We start from the raw sequence: 21,646 nt of genomic DNA on the forward strand, positions 1-21,646 counted from the left end.
AGTAGTGCAGAAGCCATTTGAGAGGAGCAGTGGAAGGCAGACAGTTGTAAAGCTGCAATTTTAAATAGGAGGCTGAAGTAGGCTTTATTGAAAAGTAACAAAGCAAACACATATAGGAAGTGAAGAAATGAGTTGTGTGGATTTTTAGAAAAAAGAATTCCAAGTAGATAAAGCAGCCAGTGCAAAGGCCCTAAGGTAGAAGTGGGCCTGCTTTGTTTAAGAAAACAAGGCAGCCAATACAGCTGGAACAGAGTGAGCAGGAAGAGAATACAAAAGGATTAGGTCAGAAAGGTAATGGGAAACCAGATCACGTAGAGTCTTGTAGGGCCAATATACCGACACTGGCTTTTACCATGAGTCAAATGAGAAGTCATGGAAGGTTTTTAACTGAAGAAGTAATGTTACATTCCTCTGCAATAAATACGTTATTTTGGAATAATTCTGAGTTTACAGAAAAGTTTTCCAGGTAATGCGCAGTTCCCATATACTCCTCATCCAGTTTCCTCTAATATTAATGTCTTATATTATCAATGGTGAATTTATCAAAATGAAAAAACCAACATGGCTGCATTCCTATTAACTCCAGACTACTTGGATTTTATTAGTTTTTCCACTAATATATTTTGTCTCTTCCAGGATCCAATCTAGAATAGCACATTACATTTAGAACCTTACATTTTAATACAATTGTTTTACTTACAGTTTTAAAATATCGAGAATATTGTAGAGAGGCAAGGTTAAAGAAAGCAGGGGGACCTATTAATGTAAGCCAAGCAAGAAATGTCTTAGTGGCTCATAACAGACATCCAAGCAAGAGATAGTGTACTAACAGCAGAAATAGTTTAAAGAGTGGCCAAATTCTCGATACATTTTAGAGAGAGTCAAAATGATTTGCTGTTCCATTTGATGGAATATAAGAGAAATGAGAATCAGGGACCACTCCTAATATTTAATCTTGAGCAACTGGCTGTATAGGGTTACCATCAATAAAGATGGAAAAGAATGGGACAAGTCTGGGGGAAAAGGAGTTCAGTTTGTGACATGTGAATTTCAGATACCTTTAAACAAACAAGTGGAGGAGATGTAGAGGTAGACAATTGGATATGTAAGTCTGGAATTCAGAAAGGGGACTAGGAATATGAATTTGGGAGTCTTCAGTAATAAAGTCATTAAGACTTACCGTTATCATCAAAATGAAGTGTAGAAAGAGGAAAATCAGAAAACCAAATATTAAGCCCTAGAACACTTCAACAATAAGCCATCAGGAAGAACATAAAGAAGACTGAGAAGGTCCAACCAATGAAATAAAAGGAAAACCAAGAGTGTGGTGTCCTGGAAATCACGGGAGGAAAATACATCATGGAGAAGGGAGTAGTAATCAACTGGTGCAAGGGTTACTGACAGGTCAAACACGTTAATAATGGAGAATGATCCACACTGGCAACACTAACAGGAGAATTTCGGGAGAGAAGGAGAGCAATAGCCATGTTGGAATGATCTCAAGAGAATAGAAAAAGAGGAATTGCGATTTGGAGCACAGAGACGTCCTTGAGAGAATTTCTATTCCAAAGAGCAAATAAATAGGGTTAGAAGTGGAGAAAGGATAAGAGAAGCATTTCTTAAGGTAAAAGAATAATATGAAGGTCTAACAACTTACATGGGTCTTAAAAGTTAAAAGGCCTGGGGAAAGAGAACAAAAAAGAGGAAACAAAAAAGGGCCGACACAAACACTAAAACACCAAGAACCTCAAGCTCAGAGTATGGAAGGCTAGCAGAAGCCCAGAGAAAATAAACAGTTAAGCAAAGGTATTTTCTTCTACAAGTGAAAATTAGTGAATGAAAAAAAGGGAAATCATAAAAGGAAACCATCAATACTATCAATATTAGCTACTAGTAAAAAGAGAAAAAGAGGAGAAAGAGGTCTGGTGGTTAAAAAGCAATACCAATTTAGTTCAAAACCTTTTATTGAGTCCTCAAGAACTATGCAAACCGAACACGCCCAAACCTGTTTCTCCATTAGAATATGCTTAGACAAAGGGGCGGGGGCGGGGGGCCGTGTTAGAGCCTCATCTAACAGGGTTATTAAAGGTAGAAAAAGCTAAATAATAATCGTATTGATTAAAAGAAAGTTGGCATTAGATCTGTCTTGCTGGTGGATCACTGCTCTAGAGGATCTATCAACTACTGAACTCAGGATACGGCAGTTCCTTTCCATTTGTTACCACAGAAAGTTCTTTCCTGACCTCAAAGAGGCTAGTACTTTTTAACCCCAGATGAAACCCACCGACAGTTTACAAAAAGCTGGGGACTGGAAAAGAAATCAGGACAGTAATAAAAGAAATGATCCAACAAGCTAATCAACACAACTCTCCGTATACACGAGCCCTCCTAATTCCACAACCATTACAAAGAATTTCAAACGCTCTTTGCATTCCAAAGAATCCTGCAGGGACAAAGGGAAAAACCGCACACGGGGCCCAGCGGGTGCACGCCCTGTGGATTGGGCCAGTGAACCCGGCGTCCCGAGAGCGACAAACGGACGACCCAGGCGCTTACACATAGAGGGGAAAACGAGCCAGGAAAAAGTCTCGCACTGAGGAGGGCTAGCAGGAAAACACTGGTAACTAAAAAAGAAAGAAAGAAAGGAAAACAGAAAGAGAAAAAGAAGAGGACTACAGATTACCATATTACTTAAAGAGGCAGTCCCGACTTCCGGACCCTACCTCTCAGTGACTCCACTTCCGGTCTCCTCCGAAAGGCCGGCGCCCACACACGGACGTCCTTCAGCCAATGAGAGTACCACCTGCTTTCGCAGGGCCGCCGACGTGCTTGAATCCAGCCTTTTCCGGTAGAGGGACGCCTATCCTAGAGTCTGAGTAGCGCAGCTCAGGAGGCGGTTCCCTGATTGGCCCAACCAGACGACGGGAGGGGGCAAGAAGAGCAGGCGGGGTGTGCACGCCTCTTCCGCCCTGGTCCCGGAAGGGTGATGTGGCTGGGGCTCCTCCGGCCTCACTATGGTAAGAACCTGGGTTGTGGGTTGGGGGCCGAACTTTGCGAAGGGGCTGTGGGCCCGAACTAGGGCTGAAGGGTTGGGCGGCAGTCCTGGGTGCTCGGGCTGTGGAGCACTGTCACTAACTTGATTCTCCCGGGCTCAGAGGATGCGCAGGTTCGGAGCCATGTGGCCCGTGCACGCACACCCTGGGAGAGCAAGAGCCGAGGGTCGTGGAGCCCAGCCCTTCCCTCGCCACGCTCCTGACTGGTTGCGAAGAAATCCGCTGGTTTTGCTTTACTCGGCGGTTACGTAGACATTTATAGTCATTGACCTTTGAGGCATTAGAGTTTGATGAGTTTGCGCTCGTTACTTTGCGTGTCCTTATCACTACGGGCCTGACCAAGTGTGTAAATTATTGTCAAAACCCAAACTCTACGCCTTAATTTTCACCTCTTGAATTAGTGGTATTTCAGGCCTCTCTTACTGCATTCTCTGAACTTTAAAGATGCTCGCTTACAAATTATGGATTTTTATAATTGCAATTCTCTGCAAAGGTTGGGGCTTTTGTTACTTGGAGTGGTGTCTGGCTTCTGGCTCTCCTCTCCTCCCCACACGTTATTAAGGGCCTGCGTCTTACTCCAGATTTCTTTGGTAGTTTGGGCTTGTTAGAAAAGCTTAAAATAAGTCATAAAAGTTAACAAAAGAAATGCTTAATTCTCCGTGGTAAAGAAAAAGAGGTAAAGCCAGCATGGCTATACAACATATGCAGCCTAGCAGTCAGTAAGAGATCTGAGAGCATTTTGCCTTTGTTAGGGTAAAGGCTAACAGACTGTACACCAGGTCTTCATGGTGAGTTAATATTAAGTCCACGTGCCAAAAGTTGCATTTATAAGCGTTTTTCTTGGGAAGGGGTGCATTCCTTTTTATTACAGTATCAAAAGCAACTGTGACCCCCAAAAAGCTATTTGGTCATGAAAAGCTGAACTTGTGTTCCTAGAAGTTTGTGCAGAATCCTATGCAACACACAAAACCTTTAGACATTTAATCCAAAACTCATTAATTGTTGCTTGCATTATGCCACCTGCTTTGATTATAGCTTGGACATAAGTCACAGTCTGTCCCTGGAGAAGTTTACAGCTTAGAAGACAGCAGGTTAATGTTCCTTATCCAAGAATACTCTCCAGCTTCTCTCCCCATCCACCAAGTGACAGGATGGATCCACTTACTCTTAAAGGGTGTCTTTAGCCGTTTTACAACTTAGAAAATTTTTCCTCTTTCAGTTTAAAAAAAGTAGAGAGATTGTTACTCTTTTAATTCTTGTATAACTTACTAGAAGTTGAACTTATTGTACTCATAGTACAAGTCAAAGGTAGATTCTTTTGATGATCTCACTGTCTTAGGTTCTAGCTAACAGCAAAATGGGTACCATGTTTAAGATGAGTATTTAAATTGTCTGGCTATACTTGTTTTTTTCAAAAGTTACAATAATAAGCTTTCATTTATTAGCACTCCCTCTATGACAGACTTTTAAAACTCAGTTTATAAGGATTGTCTTACTTCAGGCTCCCAACTTCTGAGTAGATGCTCACAGGTGAAAGAAGCCAGGCATAAGGAGACTGACATGACTGGAGTCACACGCCTAGGAGGTAGTGAAGCCAGGACTTAAAACTATTTTAATGTCCAGATGCCATATATCTTACTGCCTCTATTAGTGGAAACAACATAAGTGAGGATAAAATATGTCTTAGTGATTTGTTGCTTTTAAATATAACATGGGTGGATAATGGAAACAACTACTGAGTGATTTTTCATTCTGGCGCTGTTCCTGTGAGCTTGAAATATCAGCGTTTTAGAGAAAGTACATTGTGGTTGGAAGAGTTACACAGTGAAGTTTCTTTTTGAATTTTCACCTCAACTTGGTATATTGTGAGATAACCCAGTGATAATGATTTACATTTGAATTTATTTTAATGAATCGATTGGTTAAAATGTATTTCAAGATACATAGTGTAGTGGGGGGCCACGGAGAAGGCAGTATATAGCACAGAGAAGACAAGTAGTGATTCTATAGCATCTTACTACACTGATGGACAGTGACTGTAATGGGGTATGTGGTGGGGACTTGATAATGGGAGTCTAGTAAGCACAGTGTTGCTCATGTAATTGTATATTAATGATACCAAAATAAAAGATACATATATTTCAAGGACATAAAATGTTTATCAGTAATAATTTACAGTGGTGAGATCATAAATAGTCTGATTGTCACTTACGTTTAATACTAAGACCTTCAGATTGCCTTGTTCTCTCTTAGTCTTAACATCCTTCAAAATACATCTCAAGTTTCATCCCTTCCATAAGCCTTCCTTGCCTCTTCTATTTCCTCTACTCCTGTGTATTCATTAGGTAATTCATAGCCCATGTATGTATCTCCAGTATCCCTCTAGCATAGCACTAGAGTTAGTGCTGAAATGATTCAGAGTTTGGGGATACAAAGTCATGTAAAGCATGCTTGGTGTAAATTCTGTATATTACATCCTATAATATAGAGAAACAACATGTAGTGGAAAGAGTGCTGGCTTTAGACTGAGCCAAACAGAATCATTCCTAGTTCATATCTTTTATTTTGTTAACCAAGGAAGTTTATCTTATTTCTTCCTCTGTTGGAATGTTAAGTGACATTTCATGCTCACAAACCCTGCAAAGTAGGCACTATTGCCCACTTTGTGGTTAAACTGAATTTCAGAGGAGGATGAAATATTTTCCCTCTTCTTGTAGCAGACAACGCAGGTACTGTGACAGTGAGACGAAACATGAAAAAACCAATGTTGCAGTTGGAGAGCAGAGTTGAGGTCTTCTTCTCTGGACTATAGCTTTACTTATAACCAGGAAAGGTCTTAATTTTAAATGGGAAGTGTAAGTACAGAAAGTCTCTCTACATTTTTGAAACATGCCGGTGACCTCCACCTCCCTCATTTTGCAAGTAAAAATAAACTTATGTGCAAAGATGCTGATTTACCTGAATACATACATATATACTTGGATTATTTGATTAAATAAGCCAAATATCTACTGGCCACTGGTGCTAAGAGGCAAGTGATGAGTTCTTAACATAGAAACACAAAGAAATCCTGGCTTCTGGGCTTCAAATTAAACCAAGATAACTTGCATTGGTACCTTACCACTGCTGCCTTAGAGTAAACAACAAAGGTTGTGTTTATGTGCTAATAACTCCAAAAGAAAATGTTACTATTTCTGTCTGTTAGTGGAAATCTTTTAAATCACCTGTGGTAACTTACCTAGGGTAAATGTTGTGTGTGTGTTGGCACATTCACATAAAGGCTTACATTTATCTCTACATTTCCATCTTTTCCATTTTAAATGATGATAGTGCTACACACAACAAATTCACAGGTAGAAGCTAGAGGTAAAATGCTGACCTGACCCACATTTATAGCTGATAAAATGCTCATCCACTTCTCCAGTACTGTATAATTTTTATCACAATTAGGTCAGGAATGTCATTTCTGGCTTTTCTCCCACCTCCAGAAAGAGAAACCACTTCAGTTTTCTTTAAAAGCAGTAGGTATTAAAACAAGTAAAATTGTTACTTTTTGGAGTTTTAAAAAACTTAGACTTGGTATCTAATTCTTATTTTAAAGTGAACTTTGGTTAAACTGGAAGAATTAATATGTCAATAGAAATTCATCTCCCACATAGGAGGTAGTCAACATTTGATGCTCCCAGACAATATTATGCATAAAGAAGGCCCTTAATCAACAAATTGGTTAAACAATTTATTTGATAATTCTAAAAGCAAATAAACAGGCTACATTGAGTTCAAGTGATCCAGGACCAATGAAAATATTGTAGGTTTAGTCAGTATTTTCTGCAGACCAAATATGGCTACTAACCAATCATTGAGCACTCTGGGCAAAGTACTGTTTAGCGTATTAATACATATTTCTGTTTCTTTGTACCTTTATACTGCTTGGATCTTTTCCCTTTCTATTCCTAAATGTTTTAGATGGTTTCTTTTACCTAGAAGTATTCTTACATATATGTTTAAAAACAACTTACTGAATTTTTGCCCTTATATCCAATCTTAGTGAATATAGTTTTCACATTCAGGAATGTCTCCAAAAATAAGAAATTACAGTTGACCCTTGAACAATGTGGATTTGAACTACACAGGTCCACTTACAGTTTTTTTGCAATATGTTGGAAAAATTTTTAGAGAAGTACAACAGTTAGAAAAAAACATTTTCTCTAGCTTACTTTATTGTAAGAATATGGCATATATATATATACATATACAAAATGTTAATCAGTGTTAATGTTACCAGTAAGGCTTCCAGTCAGCAGTAGGCTATTAGTAGTTAAAATTGGGGAAGTCACAAGTTAAATGTAGATATTCAACTGTATGGAGGGTCAGTGCCCCAACCCCAGATTTGTAAAAGAGTCAACTCTCTAACTTTATAGATAAAATGATAAAAATTGAGTCTGAAACAAATACCATAATTTTTCAAATTCACTTGAGAATAGATCATTTTTAAAAGACATGTCAGCATTGCAAGTAATTTAGTATTTGGACACAGAGCTTTGCATTGACCAGTTTCCATTTATTCATAGGTAAATTATTTCATGGACTGTAGTGGCCAAATGAAAGTCTGAATTATTTCCATTTCAAATGGCCTGATAAATTGTGGTTTACTTCAGAATGGCTATACAAAGTAACTGATTCATCAAGCTTATTTCCTTCTGTTTTGGATAAATTAATTTATTAAACTAATTTGGAGCATATTAGAAAATGATTAGCTAAGAGTAGTATGATAGGTCTGTAGTGTGGAGGGACAATAAAACGCCTTTGGAGAGAAATAATTGGGCATCTCCATTGCCATTTTTTAGAAGAGTGAGCACAACTCAGAGTAATGGTTCAAAGGTTAAGGCAGGACTGCTGTGTTCCACAACCCAAAGGGTGACCATTCTGATTGTATTCAAGGTTGTGCTTCAGAGGGTGCCGCAGGCAGACTTGAGTCTAGGGAGTATTGCTGAATATCTCCAAAAGTGTTTGAAGGTGTGGTTAAAGAAAAAACCTGTGAATAGGGTATCTTATTTGGCAAAAGGGACTTCCCATAAATAAGTTAAGAATTTTGGAACGGGAAGATTATCTTGAATTATGGAGAGAAGGGAGCAATTTAATCACAAGGATCCTTGTAAGAGGGTGGCAGGAGGGAGGTCATTGTCACAAAAGGAGGGGCTGGAGGTCAGAATGATGAGGGGTCACTAGCTAGGGAGTGTGGGCAGCCTCTAGAAGGTGAAGAAAGCAAGAAAACATTCTTCCATAGAGCCTCCAGAAAAATCAAGTTGTCTTGTATAATTCCTTAGTTACAATGTGCATTATTTAATAGCTAAATTTATTAACCTGGTTAACATGGCATTGTGTAACTCCCTAGCATTGTCACAGGATGTTCCCGCTGAAAGTTAAGTAAATCTTAGGTTTGTGAGTTATTTGAGGCTCTAGAATTTTATGACAGCCATCTTTCCTACTCAGTTTTCCAGATCTCTTGAAGATGTGTAGCTCTTACAAATTAGGTGGGAGTCAGAAGAACACACATGGTTCCGTATGCAAGTACTTCAAGACTGGCTGCTTGATAAAACTTTCTTTGAACTTCAATTGGTGATGCAAGGAGATTTAGATGCTGCAAGAAAATAACCTCAGGCCTTTATTTTACCCTACAGTCTGTGCCTCTAACATAAACATAAGGCTATTTGCTTCTAGATTTTCCAAAATACTATGAACAAGTAAATAAAAATATAAAACATTATGTGGAGGTTTCTTTTGAATAGTTAACAAAATACTCAGCATTCTGATCTATACTTTTTTTAAAATAACATGCTTGTTAATTTGAAACTGAGTATGCACTTGCATTTGTTAAGACATTGTGTGGTGGTTTCTGTTGAATAGTTAACAAAATATTCAGCATTCTGATCTATACCATGCTTCTTCATTTGAAACTGAGTATGCTCTTGCATGCGTTAAAGTGTTCATTTGCTGTTGTTTTCAAGTTTTCATTCAATATTCTTCACTGACTACTGTGCAGTATTTTAATAGTCACAAGGAACTGCTAAGAACCATACTAAAAAGGGACAATTACAGTATAGCTTGATGGGTGTTCTCATAGGCAGGCATGTGTGTAACACTTACATGTACAGAGTGGGGACAGGGAAGACTTCATTAAGGAGGGAACTCTTAAGACCAGAAGATTGAGTCGTTTCACCAGGCAGGCAAAAATAGATGGCATGTGGAAATAGAGAGTACCTTGAAAAAGATTTCATGATTTAAAGGATCTGAAAAAAATTAAACACAGTGAAGAATTTTATTTCCCTTGTCACCTTTTTAATCATCTTTCCTCTGTTTTGTACTCACAGTGCTTACTTTTTTCTTAGCTTCTTCCCTTCATGACTTTTTCCTGTTGAAAATCCCAATTATTTTTCTACAAAACAGGAACATCTGTTTGCTTTAACCCTGAGACTAAAATTTAATATCAGCGGACAACAGATGCTAAGCATTAAGAGGAATGCTTAGGTAGGCTAAGCAGTGGAAGTCTGTGATTTTGAAACACTTTTGACCAGAGTCTGAGTATATCTAAAAGACTTTACCACCTAAGATTATTTGTTTAAATTTTATGGTCTATAAACCCCAGGAACAAAGTAGTATAGATTATATATTGCATACTTGTAAATGGCTTTCACTTGTAAATGGTTTCACACACAAATGTATGTATACACACCCCACTTCTTTAATAATAGTCATATTTTTAAGTGCCTCTTAAAGTCTTTTATTATGAAAAAATTCAAACATACAAAGATAGAAGAGTATAATGAAGCCTCATACACTCAGCATTTCATCATTAACCCCACACCTCCCACCACACACAGTGGATTATTTAAAAATCAGTCCCAGACGTCATAGCATTTAAGCATTTTTTTAAACAAGACATTCAAGGAAGGAAAAAGTATATATTGCAAAATCATCAATTTCAGTACTCCATTAAGAATACGATAAACCTACTTTGCAGATTTCTTTCCAACCTCTTTACTACATGAATCCAGACTACAATAAGTCAGCTCATTATTCCCAAACTTGCAAATTCCTGATTCTGTGGAGATGTTTTCCATGCTTTTGTCGCTTCTCAAGTCTGCTCTCTATTCTTTGCTCATATAATTATGCCCTTTTAAGGCTTGACTCAGTTCCTGGTTTCTCCTTGAAGCTTTTCCTCACTTTTCTTTATGAAAAACGCATTTTTGTTAGCATTAATCAGTTATCACTTACATATTTATGCTACAATGACTTGCTGTTTCATTTTTAAGGTACATGTCCTGTTTTAACTCAATTATAACTGCTCTGTTCCTCAGTTGTCTTATATATAAAATAGAGGATTCATAACATCTATATCAAATACGTGAGAATAATTCCAACTTTTGAAATAATTCATATCAGTTTTTTGAAGTAAGAAATATGATTCTTAATATGGAATTGTGTAGCATTTTTTAACCTATGTAGTTTTCCTGGTAATACTGATTTTTCTCTTTCTCTTTTCAGTCTGCCATTTTCAATTTTCAGAGTCTGTTGACTGTAATCTTGCTGCTTATATGTACCTGTGCTTATATCCGATCCTTGGCACCCAGCCTCCTGGACAGAAATAAAACTGGGTATGTTGCTAATGATGTGTAATTCCCTGAATTAGTCTTACAAACATTGAATGTAAATTACCATAGGAGTCATTAAATAATTTGATTCTTTTATGTAACTTAGTTTTATAATAACTTTTTTCATTACCTTCTCCCTCTGTTTTTAAAAATACAAAACTCTTTATTCACAAAATCTCACTAAATAAGAAGATAAATATCAGAAGTGACCTGAAATTTGTTAGACTGATAAAAAGTACATTTAAAAAGCTGTGACAATTTTTTTCCTGGGATTGGAGATATAGTTTAGTACTTTCAAAGGCAGTGTTTGGCTAGTTTTTATAGACTAATTAGATAAGTTGGTTATCATATTTTGAAAATATAAAATAGCAAGGAAAGCTCTATGTCCATAAAAATAGTAATATAGACATTCCCTCAACAGTCTAAGATTGGTCTCATCGTGTAGGCTTCCTGTCTGTTTCATAAAGCAAACATCTTATTTAGCCTACTTAAAACAGTAATAAAAACTAAATCTTGGGCTTATTATATCCCTTTTAATATATATTCACACCCTGAAAAAATGAGCTTAATGTGATACCACACAATTAAAATTTTGAAGTGCATGTTCATAATATAGAAATACATGTTGAATTCAGCCAAAAAGAAAGTATATTTAAAAAAACAGACAAAGGGACAAAAGATATGTGAACTTTCTTTGCCTTACATATTTATTAATTTCTATGAAAATTATAATAATCCTTACTTGGGAAGAGTCTGTACCTCACATAATCATTTTAAGAAATAAAAAAATGAAATAATAGAATACTTCAGATAGGAATAATTAATTATCTGTAGCAACTTTTGTTTTTAATGAAAAGAAAAAGGTCAGATTATGATCCTGCAAAGTCATACTCACTTTTCCATTAATAAAAAGCTTCTAAAAGAGTCCTGATCATCAACTATGAGAGTAATAATTTTCTGCTTCTCTTGACTCCATTCTATCTTTGGGGTCATAATTAACATTTATTCAGACATCCTGTTATCCAATTCATTTGACTTTTGTTACAGTTCTTATTTTCTAGGGTTGTTTGGGCAATTATAAAGGAATAATTAAGAGCCTTAGCCAGTTTTGAATATTGAAAATCACTATCCCTGTTCCAATAAACTGATAATCTGTCTCTTTGCCTGAGGATTTTTTTTAACCTACTAAAAGGTGAAAACAGATGTTACTGGTCCATCAGCTTTTACGATAATGCCCCACTTCCTGTGTAGGAACTGTCTTCTCATCATGCCACCTTTTTCTTTGAAATCCTATTGTAGTCCCAGCACTCAGTTTAATATTTTGTCCACCTGTTGGAATTATATATTTGTTGCCTTGTTGTGCTTGAAACCTTTTTACCCAACCACAGAGTTTTATTTCCTCCTCTTTTTCCTCTGAAACCCCCAAGCATATAGTAGAAACCAGTGATCATTCTTATTAATCAGTTGCTTGGAACTATAACAATATATAATGTATATCTAATATTTAAGTGTTTACATCATTAAAGAATAATCATAGAGTAGTAGAAGGTAATCTTTGTACTTTTCTGATTGTACTGTGAAGAAAAGTATATTGCATGTGGAAATGTCTGCCCCTCATTCCTTTGGGAACAGAAATACATCCATAACATGCTACATTAAAAAAGGAGTTCTCAGGGCTGCCAACCTTACAGTAGAGGTTGAGTAGTAGTATATTTCTCCTACATAAAAGACCAAAGAAATAACATGCCTATTTTTAGTTTAAAGTGTATACTGAAGCATTCAACTGTTTGAAAAATTTTTTTAAACTTTGTTTCTATTTACATAAGTGTTAGAACCCATTTTATTTTGACTTGAACATAATCTCTGTAGAAGAAATTTTTGCAGGCCTTTATTCTTTTCTGTTGCAATATATATTTTTATAAAACTCGTAATACACTTTCCTTTCACTATAATGACTATTCCATGCTTAAGTGGAGATGTCTAGCTGAATGGGATAAAGAGTTTTTGATAATTTCACTGTTGAAAATACCAACTTAATTTTTTGCTGTTTCAAATAATATGGAACTAAAAAGCAGCAGGAAACTATCTTGTTTCCTATTTCTGGAGATCTGAACTTTATCAGGAGGGATACTTACTGGCAAATAGCCTAAAAACTAAGCAGCATAACTGTATTGGTTTTTACCAGCTCATAAAGTTCCTGTGTTTTAGTAAATAGCATTTGGGATATTACAGAAATACATGTAGGTAGAGAAATATTTGGAAAAGGCCAAAGTGGTACTAATAAATCTCTTAAGTTCCCAAGTTAGGGAATTTTTTCATTTAAATAACTTTTAATATGCTATGTTATAACAACTTCCTAATGAGCTTTGAGTTATTTCTAGGTTATCTGAAGAGACCTTAACTGGGATCCTATGGTTTTAGTCCATATTCTGCTGGGTTCTAGGCTTCCTGTAGAGGGGATTGGGTGTCTTGTCCCTGAGTCCCTCAACCAGAGTAACTTTACATTAGTAGTATGTGTTATAATCAAGAAGTTTTTAGAATCAGGGAACCATGTCATTGTAGATCACTGAACAGTTGTCTTCCATTTTTTTATGAAATATAAACCAATTTTAAGTGTTATCTGTAGCTGTTGTCACATGTGCCTTTGGCCTATATCTTAGTCACATGTTACTCACTCTTCTAAAGACTTTCTGTGTAATAACTCACTTAATCCTTAGAAAAACCATAGAGGTTGAGCACTAGGAAAGAGATAGAATAACTTGCTCACAGTCACACAACCAGTTAAGAAGAACTGAACTTCTGCACAGTCTGGCCCTTTTATTATCCTACATTACTTTTAAGGTTATATATGATTTTTGTCCTTCTATTCCTGTAGTAAAATCGTTTCACCTGTCAGAATATCAGTCTTCAAAATAAACTTGTATTTTTGCCATATCACTTAATCTGAATTAAGAGACTTTTTGCTTTGAGGTCAGGAAGTTAGTATACTTCAGAGGAGAAACATATATAGAACTTAATTGAACCAGTATTTTCTTTAAGTCTTAACCATTCAACTGTAATGATTCATTAGCCAGCCATCTCTTTGGGCAAAAAAAAATTTAATTAAAGTTCCCCTAAAATTTAAGTATTATGATTTTATTGTACCACTTTAATTTACTCTGATAATTGTTGTTTATTAATCTTGATTTATAACAATGTGTAACACCATTTATAATTCTGTTCTGTCAAACCAACAAAATAATTGTCTACAATTTTTTTTCAGATATCTTTTCATTGACTTAAGTGTTTTTTTGAGCTAGTATCTTTTATACATGCCAAATACAGTGACATGTCCATTTAATATGTATTTAATTCATAATATATTAATTCATTGAACTGAAACAGACATCTTCATTCTAATTTTTCTTATTTCCAGAATATGTTTTAAATGCCATATGTAGTTGACTCAGAGTGTCACTAAACTAGAATTTTCTGTTTCTGTTGAAAACATGGGCACATATTTTTATATTCCACCTTATTGAATGACATAGTTATATAAATGCTATCATTGGAGTTAATAGTTATAGGTCATTTAAATATCAAGCTACATTCTGTAAGAAGCAAGCTTTTTTAGTAAGTTTATTTTTTAATATCAAAATTCATCCAAAACTATCAGTTACCATTATCTCAAAATTACCATTTATTTAAATTGGTCTATGTATTTTCTGCTTTTTGAAGGTAAAGCACTTGAAGTTGGCTGACTTAATCCTGTAATAGTAAGCCCTTGTGCAAATTTTTGCCTCTCTCAACATTAATTTACCCTGTGTTTAACTTATGACACCATATATAATCCAGTTTGTAACAGTTTCTATCCATTGATGAATAAAAGGTAACTTAGTCCTATTTTCCTACATAAATGATGGCTTGATGTTATACAAATTTCAGTTCAGAAGCAAAGCTTCGGATGTTAAAATGCTCCACATAATACTGAGAGAAGGACTTGCCTTTCCCAGTGATCAGTAGCTACTTTTTCTTTTCTATGCAGATTGTTGGGTGTATTTTGGAAGTGTGCCAGAATTGGTAAGTGTCTATAATTTCCCTCCTCCACTTCTTCAGCTTTAAATTGTTTGCCAGTTTATTTACATCATATTCACATAAACCAAATGTCAGTTTTAAAAGTGCAGGCTTTCCAGTTTTGTTCATTTTTGCAAAAGTTTGTAGAGTTCCACCAAACTCTTTTCCATATGCTATTTAAAACTTGCTGGATACTGTATGATACTAACTTAGCAGGAAGATGAAAAATACAAGAGAAATCCAATTCAGATATCAAATACTATGCATTCTTTTCAGGAGATTTCAGACAAATGCATATAGTTTTATGCTCACCTACTTGTATAGAGTGTGCTATTCTGAAAATGTGTGCCATTTTGGTAACAGGATGAATTTCCCATTTAATGAAAGGCTTGCTCAGCAGCCATCTAAACCTAACCATTTTATTGCCCTATGCAAAGTCACAGTGTTATTTGTTGCTTTTACAAAACAATAGTTTTTCCATCTATCAAACGGATATGGTCATAGCTGAGCTTTGTTCTAAATGATTAAGGTAAATGTGGTTATCTTATAATTTACCGTAGTAAGATTAGTTGCATCTTAAGTGTATTTACATTTTGATAGTAATATACTCTTGTCCCATATTCATTAGCAAAGTGCCCAGCATGTAGTAGACTCTCACGTGATTGGTAAGTGAATGAATTAAAATATATTTTTTGATGTAATTCACAAGTTTTCTTGAATAATAGGTTATACTCTTTCTAACATGCTTAATTCCAAAAGAAACTTAAGGGCATATGGATTTATACCACTTGAACTGAAATTTCTTATCCACTTTGGAATTATTTACATGATCCCATCAAAAAAGCGTTTTAGTACTCTTCTTCTAACATTGAATTTATACATAATTACCTTTATCTTTCATAAAGCTGTCAGATTTTCATAATGAAAAAATTTCCTACATTTGACATTTAATCCAGTTAGCCAGTCTGACAACAGCCAGAATTCCTCAAACTAATCTCTTTAAATGTAATGGCAAATTTAAGAGCCATCTCCCTAAACAAACTGTGTTCCCTTTAGAGTATTATGTTTTATTTTGGTTTTCACTTCTCAGAGATATAGAAAATTTAGAAGCTGGTTCATAACAGAAGAAAATTGATTAAAGATAGAAAAATATAAATTGAGTTCTTATAATATTTAGAAATTTTTCTAAAGAAGCCTGAGAATTGATGTAATATATCTGAAGATAATTGTAGCTGTAACCTTGTCTCAGCTAAGAACTAAAAATTAATTGTAGGAGATTCAGATTCTCTAAAGCATCTTTCAAGATCCATATATTTGTTTGTTAGCCAGTGAAATCATTTTGAGAGCAAGTTTTCTTCCCTGAGCTTTAAATGATAGATAAGAAGTGGTAAGCAACCTACCAAATTATATAGAGGTCTCTTTTTTTTTTATTTTGATCATCTGTTTGATTAGATTATAATATTCCTTGGCCTTTCAGGTTTCTTGCTGTAGAAAATGATAGTATAAACATAAAGAGCTTCATAGAGAAGTATGAGGCTCTCAAGGCACTTACTCTAATACATTGATAATGGAAACCCACATTTTTCAGAGATTTCAGTGTGCTTTTAACATGATAAGCTGTCCTTCCTTGGTATACTTTGTCATGTTGTTATCTCTTATGGTGACAGGCATTAGAATATATCTTTTCCAAGAAGTATCATTGACCTTAGATTGGTAAAGCACAGGTAGAGCCTAGGTAAGTGATTATTGATCAAGGGACATTTCTCAGTGTCTCAAGACATTTTGAGTTGTCACAACTGGAGTGGTAGGACATACACTAGGTGTAGGGCAGGGTTTCCGCTGAACATCCTGTGGTGCACAAGACTGCTTCTATGGCATAATTAGCCAAAAATATCAGTAGTGATGAAATTGGCACAGCCCAGTCTAGATTCACAGAGTTTTGTGGTACAGGCTAATCTGGTATTCAGTCATGCTCAATACCTGCAAACCCTGAAATAACAAAAGAAATACTTAGTACTTCAAAAAAATAACCAAGAAGAAAGAGGTAAAGAGGTAAACTAGCACCTCACTGATTAAGGCAGTAGCTAATGATAAATGTAAATATATGTTGAACCAAACCACTTGCTTAAGAGCCAGTCACCCAGAAAAAGAAATAATATTGTCAAGAACCAGAGTGGTAAGAAAACCTCAGGTAAACTACAAAGAGAGAAAATAATGGAAGAGCAAGACAGGTTGAGAGAACAGAGGGCATATCACTGTATTAGAGTTGCATACTAAATATTTATTAGTAAAAATATAAAAAGTCTGGAGTTAGGAGGCTGAGTTCTCAGTATTATCATTAAGTTGCTAACTCATAAAACTATTATTATGTTAAATCCATTTTATGTAATAATTTAGAGAAGCATGTATAGCTCCTTTGAGTATCCAACTCTTGTTCACCATTATTACTTGAAAGGAGCTGAAAGTTTAAGACAATCTAGTTTGTAGCTTTCGTAATGATATCCCATAGAATCATCTGGTTTTATGTCCAATTATAAACTGCCTTTTTTTCACTTGTTCATTATTTCTGTTTTTCTCTCTTGACTATTTAAGTGCCATAGGTTATATGGTTCATTTAAGAGTATTCATTCTTACCACTTATGTGAAAGCATTAGCTTTTCATTTTGGCAAAGTGGCTTAGAAAATGTTGATGCTAATATCCTGCTTTCTCAACCACATGCTCCTCTCTTATCTTGACAGAGAGTATATCCACAAACAAAGGATGTGATTTTAATGGGAAAAAGCCCAGTGAAATCATCTTATCATGTTACACATCACATTACAGCAACTGTTTCACATTCACTTTACAGAGACCTAAGACCAGACAAAAAGTAACATTCTGACCCAAATTCAACCAGAGATATTTAGTTGTACCATATGGCAATCTCTTTTAAGAAAATTAAAAACAGGAAAATGAAACCCATATGTAAATTACAGCATTCTAAGTTGGAGGATGAGGAAGAGAACTTCCTCAAAAATTAATTTCAAGCAGATGGAACAGTTAGAGCACTATATAGATTCTTTTAAAAATTTAATGATACTGTATTATGTTAGACAATGAGGGTATCTAGCCCTAACAAGAGTAACAAGCTTGCTGATGAAATCTGCCTGAAATTCACCTTTGTTTTGCTTTGTTTGTTAACTTGGGATTTTTACCCCAGAAGAATTAGCATTGCTTCAAATGATGACCCAAGGTATTTCATAGTTTTAAAAGACTTTTTTTCCAGTTGAGATAGTGGTATTGTGGAAATACTATTTTCTTACTTTGCAGATTTTCCTTTAGCTGGAAGGCAGTCCATTAAAAGTCTGTGGATAGAAAAACACCAAATATTTATTTTATTTGGATTTGGGTAGTATTTTCTGTGAATATTATCACTGTGCAGACACAAAGATACAAACTTAGAATATGACTGTGAGCTCAATGAGGAAGCTCTGAAAATGAAAATGACTGAGGATTTTAGTTGGTGAAGTTGGTAAGACTGATGTTTTCCAGAGACAATTAACTGAACTTGCTAAGTGTTCAGAGGTAGTTAAACTTGCTAAGCAAGTGCTAACCAACTTCTTAAGTGAAATAAGGAATTTAGTTACTGGAAAAGAGTTGATTTTAAACACCATAGACAAGCCAAGTAAGGGGACTATAAACCATCGCTCCTGGAGGACACCAGGATTATTTCTAAAAGAAGCGCATCACTCTTTTCTTCCTTCTTTCTTTGTGCCCTGAGGCAAGCTATGAATGCCTTGTGCTTCATGGCGTTTTTTCAGCTTTGCAATTAATGAAGAAAGAGGAAAGAAAAAGGTGAGTTTGTGTTAACTCACAATCACAGTATCTCTGTTTGCTAGACAGTTTCAGCCAACACCGGGTCTACTACATGCAGATGATCTCCAAGTAATAAACATTCCTTAAACACATGTGAATATTGACACAAAAAACATAATAAGTCATTGTTTTAAATTCCACATTTCTAACCCAGAATAATCATGCTATAAAAGATTTGATATGAAATCCATCTCAGAAATAGTTTTTTCTAATGTTTTTCATTAAGCCTTTAATTTCATGTCCATTTTTTAAATGCAATTTTATTGATCACCTTCTGTTTATTTTCATCCATTAATGCTTATTTTTCACCCTTTAAGTGTCATGGATTGCTACCAGTGAGGAAAAAAATACAGCTTAAAATCATACATTGAATTTCTTTTTATAGGTAGAAATTCCCCTTTTTTTACACGAAAAAAATAAGGAATATTTCCTTGGCTTTAATTGAGTTGTTCAAGATCAATTTTCTAGGATCTCTATTCTGTATTCTGTGTTGTATTTTTTTAATATCTGGGTTTACACAGTGGCACAGGGTTGGCACTTTGAAGGTTTTCTAAACACAAAGGTGATACTAAAAAATACCAGTGTAGTTAAGCTCATTCCATATTGTACTTTTATGTTGCATCTAATTCTTGTTTTGTCTCATCCCGCTAATATGTACGGGCTTCATAGGAAAGAACTTTGTTTGATTCACATGTACCCTTTTGTCATAATAATAACCTTACCATATTCATGTTAGCAAGTCAGTTAATCAACATACATATCTCCTTTCAACAGGTGAACGCAAGAGTCCGTATGTTGCAATCTGCTGTATAGTGATGGCCTTCAGCATCCTCTTCATGCAGTAGTTTGGGAAAGGATCAGAATTTAATCACCATGCTTCAATATGAAAAAAGGACTGAAAATAATGGAAAGAATGGTTAACTATTTTATCTCTGAACATTGAGTGAGATAAATTTCCAGCTGCTGTTCTCTATTTTTGTTACTGGACCAATGTTCTATATAAATAATTAGGGTGTAACCATTTAATGCTCAGAGAGTCTAATATGTCTGTAACAATCAACCTCAGTACTGTCACTACAATACTATAGCCTGCAAATGTCATTCTCTTTGTCAGATACCAGTTTTTATAAGGCAAATAGTAGAAAACAAAATTGATAAATAATTCAAGTTCCTTTCACTGTGATTTGGAAATGATAAGTCTTTATAGGATGAGACCCTTTTTTGGACTACTTTTTTATTAAACAAAAGTTCAATTTGTGTTCGTAAAGATGGCATTCATGTTTAATAATGCTTGCTTTTCCTCTGGCCACACTGTCTTGAACATTAACCAAAGTACCTCTACTCTTAACAAACCCTGTTGTGTGTTACAGGTGTTTAAACTATTTTTAAAAAGCCTGTGCAGTTCTTAAGGAGGAAGATAAATGAGATGTGGCTTAAGAGTAGTATTGGGAAAATGTTCATATTTAACATAAAAGAGTTTAGAATTGCCGACTGGTATAGTAGAGCCTCTGAAACCTCTCTGGTTAAGTATGTATAAATGTCCTAAGTATAAATTTGACCACCTAATTGTCATTTTCTGAATAAGACTACATTCTTAGAATGAAAAGAGCAGAAGAGAACAATTACAGAATGATAATCCTGTATGTGTTTTTTATTCTTTTCAGTGTCAGGTCTTCACTTACTTCAATTGCCCCAAAATGCAAATTGTATTTTTTGTTTGTTATTTAATACAGCACTTTAAATCTGGTTTGTTTTTTCTATCAACTTGAACTGGAATCTCTTGTGTAATAGGTGATGAAAAACAGTTTTCAGATCTGCTTTGCTTTACACCATGTCATAAGTCTCTGAGCTTTGGTAGTAAAGTAAGACTTTCAGTAATTTTCATCGAGGCAAGAAAAACATTGGGAGTGTGACTTACAAATTTTGCAGTAGAGCAGTTACTTTTAGTTTATGGTTAATATTTCTTAAAGTTCAACCAAAATCCAGTTAAAATTTCAAAGCTAAGAGGAATTTAAGTATCTTAGCTAATAATTGCCCTTAATAATTAGTGTTAATTAGATTTTGGTGTCAGCTATTAATTCCCCACTAAGGTAAAAAGAAGAAACTCTTTCTAAGAAAAGAAAATTATTTAGAATTATTTTAAAGTGAGTCTGCTAGTTGCCCTTTTTGCAGAAACAAAATACGGAACTGAAAGCCACCTATTTTTAAAGACCACTTTAAAATACTTGAAAAGAATTATAGGAAAAGCTTTTTATGCATTCTTTTTTTTTTTTTTTGTAAAGGATAAAAACTGCAGTGGGCTGTCAGCATATTTGTTTTACGTTTCTGGCATGTCTGCGGCTGGTTAAAAGTGGTATATTTTGCCTTAGACAGGGAATCAGGTTATGATGATCATTCTACTCTGACCTGTCACTCGAGCTTTGCATTAAGTCAAGGATTTTCAGGGTATCCCAAAAATAGGACTTTTACCAGCATACACATGCACCGTAAGTCACCTTTTTGTGTCTAGTTTCTGAGTGACCATCTGTTGTCCAACTCTGCTGCCAACTAGACTTTCCAAAAGCTGTGTCAACTGGTTTTTTATATGCTAACACAAATCTAATATGAACAAGGAAAGAATATTTTAGATAATCAACTCTGGGGACATGACATTAATTTGGCATTTCAGAGGAAGTAGTGGAAAGTAGAGGCAGAAATAATTTCTTTGGAAAATTTGTGGTAAGGTAAATTTTTACTGGGTTCATGTACTGAACAGAATAGAATGCAGCTTATTTCTGACCTCAGACATAGTGACCTTTTGAAATAGTTCTTTGGGAGGAGGGAAAAGACACTGAATTCTATAAAGAAAAGCAGTTAGCATTTTCTTCAATGTATTTTTTTCTTTTAAGACTTGTCACTGAATCTTGTTCTCTAACCAGAAGGGCAGTATAGGTAGGTAGTTCTAAGCCCACAGAAAATTCAGATACTGGTTTGTGGTCTTGGTAGGATGGTAGGATGCAGAAGAGGATTAAGGATCAATATAAACATCAGAT

The 21,646-nt window shown here is 35.2% G+C and overlaps 2 protein-coding genes and 1 non-coding gene across 7 annotated transcripts in view; 2 read left to right on the plus strand and 1 right to left on the minus strand.

The window, feature by feature from the left end:
* XRCC4 (X-ray repair cross complementing 4) overlaps positions 1-2,856 on the minus strand; it is a 234,087-nt gene extending 231,231 nt beyond the window's left edge. Inside the window, exon 1 of one of the 5 annotated variants that reach the window (XM_017675798.3) lies at positions 2,724-2,856. Coding sequence is in view for 2 of the 5 variants with exons in the window: in XM_073234444.1 (XP_073090545.1) it covers positions 1,181-1,189 (9 nt within the window). In the remaining 3 variants the exon portion in view is untranslated. Of the gene's footprint in view, positions 1-1,180; positions 2,525-2,556; positions 2,577-2,683 lie in introns of those variants that run through there. The other 4 variants (XM_036998460.2, XM_073234440.1, XM_073234439.1 and 1 more) reach the window with 4 other exon arrangements.
* Positions 2,857-2,900: 44 nt separating this feature from the next.
* Positions 2,901-20,360, plus strand: TMEM167A (transmembrane protein 167A). The gene is made up of 4 exons (XM_036998463.2): positions 2,901-3,017; positions 10,599-10,708; positions 14,730-14,764; positions 19,389-20,360. Exons 1-4 carry the CDS (start codon positions 3,015-3,017, stop codon positions 19,457-19,459), a joined length of 219 nt encoding a protein of 72 aa, XP_036854358.1. The 5' UTR covers positions 2,901-3,014; the 3' UTR covers positions 19,460-20,360.
* LOC118968413 (small nucleolar RNA U109) lies at positions 12,297-12,431 on the plus strand. Its single transcript, XR_005056066.1, has one exon. It is a non-coding gene; the product is annotated as a small nucleolar RNA U109 (small nucleolar RNA).
* Positions 20,361-21,646: the final 1,286 nt, after the last annotated feature.

The sequence above is a fragment of the Manis javanica genome, chromosome 1 (assembly GCF_040802235.1).
Source record: "Manis javanica isolate MJ-LG chromosome 1, MJ_LKY, whole genome shotgun sequence".
NCBI lineage: Eukaryota > Metazoa > Chordata > Mammalia > Pholidota > Manidae > Manis > Manis javanica.